Below are 12,945 nucleotides of genomic sequence, written 5' to 3' on the forward strand. Positions count from 1 at the left end.
TCAGATATAAAGATTTTCAACTTAGCGCCCAAGTATAATTCTGGCCTAGCAGTTGGAGCATTTAATTATAGATTATTTATTATTGTAATTATTATAATTATTATTATAGAAGCCGCCTGATTGGTGTTTCCATTGATTTCTATCAAAATATAAGTTTCACGTAACAGCAACGAGTTGAAAATATATCCACATTTTCAAAGTAGCTGCAGACACATTTTGTCTTTTCATGTGAACACTTTTCGTGGCTTTCTTCTTGATTTTCTCAGAAAGCAAGTCTAAAAATGTATCCACTCCTAGAAAAGATTGAAGGCCGAGTGTGTAGTTTTATATTTCATTCTGTTTGGAGATGTAGTTAACAGTTATCGTTGGTGTTATGATATAGTAAAGGTGCCTTAAGTAAACTGAAAAAGCTGATTTTGAATGTCCCAAACTGTTCCACCTCTTAGCGTCACATGCAGCACCTTATTGATCCCACTACTTCTCAAAGAATATCATAAAATTAGTTGATGCAGAGTTTGGCTGTTCTGGAGTTGGTCCAAAATGGTCGTCAACTGAGGCAATGAAAAACCACTGGCCTGGGTCTGTTTGACCTAAACACTGCTCTGTGCAAAATATGTTTCCATCTCTGCTGTGCAAAATTTCACTCTGGGTTCACCTAGACTGAAGGCAAAAAAAATGGAGAGAAAAGACCAGATAGCAAATTATCTCCATTTGTATCATTAATTTTGACAAATTACAAAGTACTTACAGCTCAAAAAACAGGCCACCCAGTCCATGCCAGCATTAATGCTCCATACAGACCTCTTCCCGCTCCTTTTCATCCAAACACACCAACTTTCCTTCTCTATATGTATGCTGTATGTCCTCATTTAGCTTAGCTTGGACAACATCTATGTAATTCACCTTAATTACTCCCTTTAGTAGCGAAATACACATTCTAACTTGTCTCAGAATGAAGCAGTTTCTTCTGATATCCCAATTGGATTGATTAAGTATTTATTGAATATCTTTGTGGGCGGAAGAATGGGCACAATCCTGGGGCAAGTGGGCTCTACCCCAATTTCCAGTCACTGCATCAAAGCCGCCTAACCTCGACCACACAAATAAATACAAACTCGAGACTGTAAATTGCTGATGCGTCCTCAGGGATATTATAAATGCAACGAAAAATACTTACATGATGTGATCATATGTAAGAAGCTTTGGCTTCAGCCCATTGGCTTTATGCTGAATATTTTTACGCATTTAATACCCAGAATTATTATTTACTCATATCAATGTTAGTGTTGGTCAAATCTACCTTCCTCTTCTTTCAACAGGAAAGGCACTTACGGTATTAACATTAAGTAGAACAGAAATTCCGAACTGTGGTAACTTTAGTGAAAAATTGGCACTTCTTAATAAAATCCAATTTTTCTTAAAATAGACAACGGAAGGAATTTCAGCTCCAAAGGCCAAGATTTTCCCGTCGGCGATCTGGGGGCAGAGCCCGCTCGCCGACAGGAAAATCACGCGGGATGAGGTCGGGAGGAACAGCCGACGTCATACCGGTCCCTTTAAATTTTCAGGAAGGTGACGTGGGATGGCGTCGGGAGAAACCCCTGACAGCATCCCAGTACATTTAAATCTTCAGGAAGGCGGGCGGACAGTGAAATCAGCTGTCCGCCCACCAACCTGTCAATGCACAATTAAGGCCATTGACAGGCTAATTAAGATTGTTAAAGACCCTGTCCGTCCAACCTTAAGGCTGGCGGGCAGGCCAGGAGCCCCAGCGGGCTCCTGATTATACATGAAACTTCATCCACTGGCGGGATGAGGTTTCAGTCCGTTTTTAAAAAGTTTCATAAAGTTTATGTGTTTCTTATTAACATGTCCCATCTCGTGTGACATTGTCACAAGAGGGGATATGTAAATAATTTTAATATTTTTCTATTTTTGGAGTTTTTTTACCTGTCAGTAATCTCGCTGAGACAGCACTTGGTGTCAGGGAGCAGTGCGCTCTTTTGCGCGCATGTGTGAAACAGCGCACATTGACAGATGGGGAATCCCCCGCCCGCCCGCACAGTAAGCACATAGCGCTTCCCATTGGACAGGCTGCCGGGCGTGCCTTAATTGGCCCACCCACTCAAAATGGCGGCGGGCCCCATTTCAGCGGTGGAATTTGGCTGCCCACCCGCCGCCGATCGGTGGAGCCCGCCCTCCCACCAAGGGAAAAATTCTGCCTAATTTTTCTGTTCTCGTTAATAAATACCTGTTAAAAGTTTAATATTATTACATCATTGCTTTTATCCTGCATAGAAAAATCAAATCTTAACAGAGAAGTTTTATCATTAAAAATAAGAACTTTATCAGTGCTGCATCCTCTGTGTACAATGACACTGAGGGGCACTTTAGCTGGGCAATGCTATGCCTAGTGATAGAGTCTTGAAATTATGCAGCTTCTGTCCAACAAGATTAATTGTTTTATTTCTTGAAAGAATGAAGGAATCCCTCCTCCATGTTAAGGTTGTTACATTCCAAAGTAAACAGTCGCAGATATGGAAACAATGATTGAACACAGGACTCTATAGTGCATAGACTGCCACAGGGGCGGGCGGGTGCTGATGCAGTCTGTTTACAAGGCCCACATTGGTTGCCTGGGACTTTGTTCCAGTTGTCTTAGAACTTGTTCGACCCTCTAGCTCTCCCCCGTCACACTCCCTCAACACCCATGTCCACCTCCGTGACACCGCAAGCCTTCAATGCCACCTGCATAGCAACTCATCCAGTATCCACCATATGCAGACCTCAGCGGCCACGTGGAGATGCCAGAAAATGAACTTCCAACAACTTAATACAGCTCTCAGACCTACACTGTTGCTATTAAAATGCTACACATTCATTAAATCCACTCAAAGTTTTTAAATCTCTTCAAATGGTTAAACTTTGATTAATTATTTATAAATCTATTCTGTTTCAACATCAAAGAAAACTAACCCTGCATTAGTCACTTTGAGCTATCCGTCAAACTGTGTTCTCAGAACACCCTGTTGTAACAACTGTAGACTTCGAAACTCAAACAAACACCTATCGGGGAGAATTGGCTGTGCGCCACCTGAGGCTGAAGCCCATGTCAATATTCAAGTTTCGGTTGAATAGGTATAAAAGGAGGTGAAGGGATATGATAACAAATTGTAAATCTGTATCGAATTATTTACCTACGATTTCTACATAATGTACCTGTTATCTCATACCTGGAAAAAATATTTTATCATTATTTCTTTATGGTTCACTAAATAATTTTGCTCATTTTAATCTGTACTTTTAGAAACCTACACAACACCAACATCAGGTAAGTAATTTTAAATATTCCTCATCTTTTTCTTTAAAAATCAAATTCAGAGAGAGGAGTTTCCAAACATAGAGATATCAGGGCTGAGTTGACATGACCTCCCATTTCATGAACACTGTGATTGTGCTTGGGTACAGTTATGTGCACAGAAGCAACCATCTGCTACTTCACCTTGTTGCCAGTCTTCATATCTGCGCCAATGTTGTTAAAAATTTGATTTAACTGAGCAATGAAAATTTGACAAAAATGGGGAATGTTTAAATATCAAAAGTTGAAATGCTAGTAATGATGCAAATTTAGTAGGAAAATGTCTTTTAAATACAGAAATCTAATGGTCTGCAGTAAAATAACAAAAGGATACAAGTCATTGAAGAATGGGCACAATAGATTTGATAAGAAATGTCACATTGCTGCAGAATGTCAGTTCTTTAGCTATGCAATGTTAACAATCACATCTAAAAATCACAAAGCTCACCTTTTTATGCATGAGGGAATAAAAAACCTGCAGGTTAATATGTGGAATACGTTGTGTAATTTTTTGTATTTATATTTACACGTTAGAATATATATCTGGCTCCACCAAACACTTTGCAAGCGTATTGAGCAAATAGCTGAACCACACAAACAGGAACTTTCCAGGATTGAATACCAGTTGGGTTATCTGGTGGCAGGCAAAGCAATTGCAGGGTTGCTATGGGCCTCAGAGCTCACATAAGCTACTGAAGAGAATAAAGAGGTCCTATCAGGCTTCCCACTAGCTGCCATTGGTAGTCCGTGTGTATGGACATCTGGTGAAATCAGAATCAGGCTCAGCTGTGATAGCCCAATAATTAACATGTGACCAATCACTGTCAATATGATCAACAGTGATATAAAGAAGGAGACTGGTGACCAGAAGCTGTGGAACCTTATAGGAACAAGGAGTGAATGGTTTTAAGAAATATTATGAGAAAAGGAAGATTATCCACGATCATAATGAATGGCGAAGCAGGCTCCAGGGCCTCTATGTCCTATTCCTGTTTAAATTTCTTATGTGCTGGAAAAATGGCAAAGAATTTTGGTAGAGAATAAAAAAGAAATAGCTTGTTCTTTTATCATGTATTGCACTCATGAACTTATCCATTTTCTTACTGTTGATAGGTGGATCTTGTGGAGGGTATCTTGATGCTGCCTATGGGTCTATTCTCAGTCCCAATTATCCATACCCCTATCCAAATGATGCACAATGCTCTTGGTATATAAGAGGGGACAGAAACCATATCATAAAGCTACAATTCACTTACGTTGAGTAAGTAAAAATATTTCACTTCTATAGTTTAATTTAAAGAATGGCAGGAATATTTGCTGCCAATTAACTATTGCGAATGGATTCACTTCACTTAAATTACAGCAAGGACGTATTCCCCATTTAGTTGACAAGAAACAATATTATAGAAAGATGTTAGGTCTTCCCAGTAAAATAAAACTCATATGACTAACTGAAAGATCTGATCTGAGATATTTCCCTGTCTGGAATAGAGATCAGCAGTCAGCTGTTACAAAATGTACTATGTGATCATGAAACAAGTGTAAATGTGTCTGGAATAGTTCAATATGATATAGATCCTTTAATCAGGTAGAGGTGTGAAACAGGACAAATCTTATTGAGGTAAATATAATTTCATGCAATAATAACAGACTGGAGGAAATGGTGCAACAATCTTACTTAGATCAAATATAGTAAAAAAAATAGAAAATGCTGGAAACACTCAGCAGGCCTGGCAGCATCTGTGGAGTGAGAAACAGAGTAAAAATTTTGGGTCTGTAATACTCTTCTTCAGAGCTACGAGAGGCAGAAATGTGAGGGATTATACGCTGTTGAAGAAGGGAGTGGGGCGCGAAGGAGTGGTGGAGCAGGTGGAGAAAAATAGGAAGTCGTTGTTGGAGCTCAGGAGAGATTTGACAAAGATGTCATGGACATAGGACAAACGGAGTGCTAATGGTAGTGTTAAGGACTATAGAAGGTGCTAATAGTGGCATAAAGGTAAGATAGAAGAATATATTAATAGCAGAACAAGGGTTAGTGCTCTGTGAATGCCAAGCAGAAGAAGAAGTTACAGATGGCCCTGTGCGTAGAGGGGATTGGGAAAAAATTAGAAAAAGATCAGAATGGAGGACAGTTTTCATGGCCTGAAGTTGTTGAACTCAATGTTTGGTCCAGAAGGCTGTATAGTGCCTTACTGGAAGATGAGGTGCTGTTCCTCCAGTTTGCATTGTGCCTCATTGGAACATATTGTCAGGCCAGGACAGAAATGAGAGGTAGGTGGTGAATTCAAATGGAAAGCGATAGGAAGGTCTGGGTCATGCTTGCAGATTGAGAGAATGTGTTCTGCAAAGCGGCCATGCAGTCTGTGTTTAGTCTCCGCAGCAAATACAGTAGACTAAATTGAATCAGGTGCAAATACTTAGATCAATATAGATAAATATAAGTTAATGAAATAAAAACAGAAATACTGGAAATAGTCAGTTGGTCGGGCAGCCTCTGCGGAGCGTGAACAGGTTTAACGTTATTTCTGTTTGTCTCTCCTCAGAGGCTGCCGGACTTGTTGAGTATATCCAGCATATTCTGCTGTTATTTCAGATTTCTAGTATCTGCAGTGCTTTGTTTTTGTATGAGTTGTTAAATATTGGAACAAGAAATGTGTCTGTATACAAGTCTGTATGCAACAAAGGATTGTTCACTCGCTAAATGGGAAAATCCAAAAGATGTGATTGTGTTATGAACAAAATGTTTGTCTTCGTTTAGCCGCCACGATTAGTATGTTTAGTGATTAAAGATTGTGTGTGCTTTCATACCCCTTGCAGATTGTATGTCAGTTTAACAGAATGAGCAGCAGCCTTTTGTGACTTTTAATCTAAATAATGTTATTTATTCTCATACACTTAACCCAACTTTAAACCGCTACATCGCACATACTCGTCCTCACATGCATGCTCACACACAATGTGGCCCCACAATCTCTTTGACATAGGTAAATGGAGTACACTTGTACAAATTATGGTTAACTCAGTCTCTGGTTTATGATGGCCAGTGTCCCATGAGGCAAGCCTAGTTTCTTGAAGGAACTTGATGCATTACAGCTGAAGTGAGGACATTATTAAACAAAGCATTCTCAGCAGGCTGTGAGTTTTCCTGCAGTTGAATTTCCAGTGGTTGTTTCACAGCTGAATGCATAGTTGAAACCTGCGTGGGGAGTCCTTGTCTCCTTTGGAATTTACATCTTACAATGTATTGCTGTTATGTTTGATAATCTTGAAAAGCTGGGAGAGAATTTCAAGACAAATTTATTGGAGTATTTATGAAGCAAATCCCACTAGATCTGTGGAAAGAATGGGCTGGATACATTGAGTTCACTCTACTGTTTGTCGCAAAAGCTCATTTAGTAGCATACTTGTCTCTGAGTCACAAGGTTCTGGGTTCAAGTCCCTCTCCAAGGCTTGAGCACAAAAATCAAGACTGACACTCCAGTGTTTGAGGAAACTCTCCATTGTTGGAGGTGGAACGTCTTATGGATGAGATGATAAATTGAGGTCCTGTCTGCCTGCTTGACTGGATGTAAGAGTTTCCACTATCTGAAGAAATAGCAGGGGCGTTATCCCCGGTCAATCAACATCACAAGAACAGATTGTCTGGTTGTCGTCAGAATGCTGTTTGTGGAAATTTGCTGCGCACAACTTAATCGCCTTGTCACCCACATAACAACAAGGCATACACTTCCAAAGCATTTCATTGGCTGTAAAATGCTGCTGATCATGAAAAGTGTTATGTTAATGCAAATCTTCCTTTTTTACTTGTCCAATATGTTCTCGTGTCCTTTGTTTAGGAAATGAAATGTCTTCTAATGGTGCTTATAGATGCAGGCATAATTATCATTCTCTAATTTATTCAGGAAGTTGATTATAAAAAATGTTTTACTGCAACGTTCATTTTCAAACTATGATCATTCTCTCAACAGGCTGGAATATACATCAGCGTGCTCATATGATTATATTGCAATATACGATGGGCCCTCAACAAATTCTGTTTTGCTTTCGAAATTTTGCAATGGATCAGATGAGATCTTTACATCTTCATCGAGCAGTATGACAATATATTTTAGATCTGATTCCAGTGTTACTAGACGTGGGTTTGCTGCAAACTACTCCTCTCTGCCAAACAATGATGGTGAGATCTGTTACATTAGTATCATATTGCAATGAGCTTTAAACTGTAAGAAATGTAGAGAAATTAGAACCTGATGTATCTCAAACCATTGAAATTTCAATTAAAAGGTTTTTATCAAAGTGCTTAACTAGAAATGTAGCCAAAACGTTCAGATATAAAGATTTTCAACTTAGCGCCCAGGTATAATTCTGGCCTAGCAGTTGGAGCATTTAATTATAGATTATTTATTATTGTAATTATTATAATTATAATTATAGAAGCCGCCTGATTGGTGTTTCCATTGATTTCTATCAAAATATAAGTTTCACGTAACGGCAACGAGTTGAAAATATATCCACATTTTCAAAGTAGCTGCAGACACATTTTGTCTTTTCCTGTGAATACTTTTCGTGGCTTTCTTCTTGATTTTCTCAGAAAGCAAGTTTAAAAATGTAACCACTCCTAGAAAAGATTGATTGCCGAGTGTGTAGTTTTATACTTCATTCTGTTTGGAGATGTAGTTAACAGTTATCGTTGGTGTTATGATATAGTAAAGGTGCCTTAAGTAAACTGAAAAAGCTGATTTTGAATGTCCCAAACTGTTCCACCTCTTAGCGTCACATGCAGCACCTTATTGATCCCACTACTTCTCAAAGAATATCATAAAATTAGTTGATGCAGAGTTTGGCTGTTCTGGAGTTGGTCCAAAATGGTCGTCAACTGAGGCAATGAAAAACCACTGGCCTGGGTCTGTTTGACCTAAACACTGCTCTGTGCAAAATATGTTTCCATTTCTGCTGTGCAAAATTTCACTCTGGGTTCACCTAGACTGAAGGCAAAAAAAATGGAGAGAAAAGACCAGATAGCAAATTATCTCCATTTGTATCATTAATTTTGACAAATTACAAAGTACTTACAGCTCAAAAAACAGGCCACCCAGTCCATGCCAGCATTAATGCTCCATACAGACCTCTTCCCGCTCCTTTTCATCCAAACACACCAACTTTCCTTCTATATCTTTCTGCTGTATGTCCTCATTTAGCTTAGCTTGGACTACATCTATGTAATTCACCTTAATTACTCCCTTTAGTAGCGAAATACACATTCTAACTTGTCTCAGAATGAAGAAGTTTCTTTTGATATCCCAATTGGATTGATTAAGTATTTATTGAATATCTTTGTGGGCGGAAGAATGGGCACAATCCTGGGGCAAGTGGGCTCTACCCCAATTTCCAGTCTCTGCATCGAAGCCGCCTAACCTCGACCACACAAATAAATACAAACTCGAGACTGTAAATTGCTGATGCGTCCTCAGGGATATTATAAATGCAACGAAAAATACTTATATGATGTGATCATATGTAAGAAGCTTTGGCTTCAGCCCATTGGCTTTATGCTGAATATTTTTACGCATTTAATACCCAGAATTATTATTTACTCATATCAATGTTAGTGTTGGTCAAATCTACCTTCCTCTTCTTTCAACAGGAAAGGCACTTACGGTATTAACATTAAGCAGAACAGAAATTCCGAACTGTGGTAACTTTAGTGAAAAATTGGCACTTCTTAATAAAATCCAATTTTTCTTAAAATAGACAACGGAAGGAATTTCAGCTCCAAAGGCCAAGATTTTCCCTTCGGCAATTTGGGGGTGGAGCCCGCTCGCCGACTGGAAGATGACGTGTGATGAGGTCGGGAGAAACCCCTGACAGCATCCCAGTACATTTAAATCCTCAGGAAGGCGGGCGGACAGCGAAATCAGCTGTCCGTCCACCGACCTGTCAATGCACAATTAAGGCCAATGACAGGCTAATTAAGATTGTTAAAGACCCTGTCCGTCCAACTTTAAGGCTGGCGGGCGGGCCAGGAGCCCCAACGGGCTCCTGATTATATATGAAACTTCATCCACTGGCGAGATGAGGTTTCAGTCCGTTTTTAAAAAGTTTCATAAAGTTTATGTGTTTCTTATTAACATGTCCCATCTCGTGTGACATTGTCACATGAGGGGGACATGTTAATAATTTTAATATTTTTCTAATTTTGGAGTTTTTTTACCTGTCAATAATCCCCCTGAGACAGCACTTGGTGTCAGGGAGCAGTGCGCTCTTTCGCGTGCATGTGTGAAACAGCGCTCTTTGACAGATGGGGAATCCCCCCGCCCGCCCGCACAGCAAGCACATAGCGCTTCCCATTGGACAGGCTGCCGGGCGGGCCATAATTGGCCCACCCACTCAAAATGGTGGCGGGCCCCGTTTCAGCGGCGGAGTTTAGCTGCCCACCCACCGCCGAGCTGGTGGGGCCCGCCCTCCCACCAAGGGAAAAATTCTGCCTAATTTTTCTGTTTTCATTAATAAATACCTGTTGAAAATTTAATATTATTACATCATTGCTTTTATCCTGCATAGAAAAATCAAATCTTAACAGAGCAGTTTTATCATCAAAAATACGAACTTTATCAGTGCTGCATCCTCTGTCTATAATGACACTGAGGGGCACTTTAGCTGGGCAATGCTATGCCTAGTGATAGAGTCTTGAAATTATGCAGCTTCCATCCAACAAGATTAATTGTCTTATTTTATGAAAGAATGAAGGAATCCCTCCTCCATGTTAAGGTTGTTACCTTGCAAAGTTAACAGTCGAAGATTTGGAAACAATGATTGAACACAGGACTCTATAGTGCATAGACTGCCACAGGGGCGGGCGGGTGCTGATGCAGTCTGGTTAGAAGGCCCACATTGGTTGTCTGGGACTTTGTTCCAGTTGTCTTAGAACTTCTTCGATCCTCTAGCTCTTCCCCGTCACACTCCCTCAAACACCATCACCATCCCCGTGACACCGCAAGCCTTCAATGCCACCTGCATAGCAACTCATCCAGTATCCACCATATGCAGACCTCAGGGGCCACGTGGAGATGCCAGAAAACGAACTTTTAACAACTTAATACAGCTCTCAGACCAACACAGTTGATATTGAAATGCTACCCATTCATTAAATCCATTCAAAGTTTTTAAATCTCTTCAAATGGTTAACCTTTGATTAATTATTTATAAATCTATTCTGTTTCAACATCAAAGAAAGCTAACCCTGCATTAGTCCCTTTGAGCTGTCCGTCAAACTGTAGTCTCAGAACACCCTGTTGTAGCAACTGTAGACTTCGAAACTCAAACAAACACCTATCGGGGAGAATTGGCTGTGCGCCACCTGAGGCTGAAGCCCATGTCAATATTCAAGTTTCGGTTGAATAGGTATAAAAGGAGGTGAAGGGATATGATAGCAAATTGTAAATGTGAATCGAATTATTTACCTATGTGAGGGGTTGGGGTAAATATTGCCATGGGCTTGTTGGGATGAATAGCATGTTTTCATATTGTAATTTCTACATATTGTATCTGTTATCTCATAGCTGGAAAAAATATTTTATCGTTATTTCTTTATGGTTCACTAAATAATTTTCCTCCTTTTAATCTGTACTTTTAGAAACCTTCACAACACCAACATCAGGTAACTATTTTTAAATGTTCTTCATCTTTTTCTTTAAAAATCAACTTCAGGCAGAGGAGTTTCCAAACAGAGATATATCAGGGCTGAGTTGACATGACCTCCCATTTCATGAACACTGTGATTGTGCCTGGGTACAGTCATGTTGCCGCTCCTCATGTCTGTGCCTGAAGTGTTGGTGAGCTTGTCAATGGAGCCAATGTTGTTAAAAATTTGATTTAACTGAGCAATGAAAATTTGACAATAATGGGGAAGGTTTAAATATCAAAAATTGAAATGCTGGTAGTGTTGCAAATGTTAGGAGGAAAATGTCTTTTAAATACAGAAATCTAATGGTCTGCAGTAAAGTAACAAAAGGATACAAGTCATTGAAGAATGGGCACAATAGATTTGATAAGAAATGTCACATTGCTGCAGAATGTCAGTTCTTTAGCTATGCAATGTTAATAATCACATCTAAAAATCACAAAGCTCACCATTTTATGCATGAGGGAATAAAAAACCTGCAGGTTAATATGTGGAATACGTTGTGTAATTTTTTATATTTATATTTACACGTTAGAATATATATCTGGCTCCACCAAACACTCTGCAAGCGTATTCAGCGAATAGCTGAACCACACAAACAGGAAATTTCGAAGTTTGTTTGCCAATTGGGTTATCTGGTTGTAGCCAAAGCAAAGGCAGGGTGGCTATGGGCCTCAGTGCCCACATGAGCTACTGAAGAGAATGAAGAGGTCCTATCAGGCTTCCCACTAGCTGCCATTGGTAGTCCGTGTGTATGGACATCTGGTGCAATCAGAATCAGGCTCAGCTCTGATCGCCCAATAATTAACATGTGACCAATCACTGTCAATACGATCAACAGTGACATAAAGATGGTGACTGGTGACCAGTAGCTGTGGAACCTTGTAGGAACAAGGAGGGAATGGTTCTAAAAAATATTATGAGAAAAGGAAGACTATCCATGATCATAATGAATGGTGAAACAGGTCCCAGGACCTCTACGTCCTATTCCTGTTTAAATATCTTATGTGCAGGAATATTGGCAAAGAATTTTGGTAGAGATTAAAAAAGAAATAGATTCTTCTTTTATCGTGTATTGCAATCGTGAACTTAACCATTTTCTTACTGTTGATAGGTGGAACTTGCGGAGGGTATCTTGATACTGCCTATGGGTCTGTTAACAGTCCCAATTATCCATACCCCTATCCAAATGATGCACAATGCACTTGGTATATAAGAGGGGGACGAACCCAAGTCATAAAGCTACAATTCACTTACGTTGAGTAAGTAGAAATGTTTCACTTCTAAAATTTAATTTGAAGAATGGCAGGAGTATTTGCTGCCAATTAACCATTGCTAAGTGATTCACTTCACTTAAATTACAGCAAGGACGTATTCCCCATTTAGTTGACAAGAAACAATATTATAGAATGCTTTTAGGTCTTCCCAGTAAAATAAAACTCATATGACTAACTGAAAGATCTGATCTGAGATATTTCCCTTTCTGGAATAGAGATCAGCAGTCAGCTGTTACAAAATGTACTATGTGATCATGAAACAAGTGTAAATGTGTCTGGAATAGTTCAATGTGATATAGATCCATTAATCAGGTAGAGGTGTGAAACAGGACAAATCTTATTGAGATAAATATAATTTCATGCAATAATAACAGACTGGAGGAAATGGTGCAAAAATCGTACTTAGATCAAATATAGTAAAAAAAATAGAAAATGCTGGAAACACTCAGCAGGCCTGGCAGCATCTGTGGAGAGAGAAACAGAGTAAAAATTTTGGGTCTGTAATACTCTTCTTCAGAGCTACGAGAGGCAGAAATGTGAGGGATTATACACTGTTGAAGAAGGGGGTGGGGCGCGAAGGAGTGTTGGAGCAGGTGGAGAAAAATAGGAAGTCGTTGTTGGAGCTCAGG

The 12,945-nt window shown here is 39.5% G+C and overlaps 1 protein-coding gene across 3 annotated transcripts in view; it reads left to right on the plus strand.

The window, feature by feature from the left end:
* The window catches only part of LOC144694420 (scavenger receptor cysteine-rich domain-containing protein DMBT1-like), a 126,628-nt gene that overhangs the window by 18,276 nt on the left and 95,407 nt on the right, over window positions 1-12,945 (plus strand). The window contains exons 1-3 of one of the 3 annotated variants that reach the window (XM_078564803.1): window positions 7,333-7,535; window positions 10,992-11,015; window positions 12,154-12,301. In XM_078564803.1, the coding sequence (XP_078420929.1) occupies window positions 7,454-7,535; window positions 10,992-11,015; window positions 12,154-12,301 (254 nt within the window). In that variant the 5' untranslated portion in view covers window positions 7,333-7,453. Of the gene's footprint in view, window positions 1-3,307; window positions 3,332-4,471; window positions 4,620-7,332; window positions 7,536-10,991; window positions 11,016-12,153; window positions 12,302-12,945 lie in introns of those variants that run through there. The other 2 variants (XM_078564801.1, XM_078564802.1) reach the window with 2 other exon arrangements.

This window comes from Cetorhinus maximus, chromosome 20, assembly GCF_964194155.1.
Source record: "Cetorhinus maximus chromosome 20, sCetMax3.hap1.1, whole genome shotgun sequence".
NCBI lineage: Eukaryota > Metazoa > Chordata > Chondrichthyes > Lamniformes > Cetorhinidae > Cetorhinus > Cetorhinus maximus.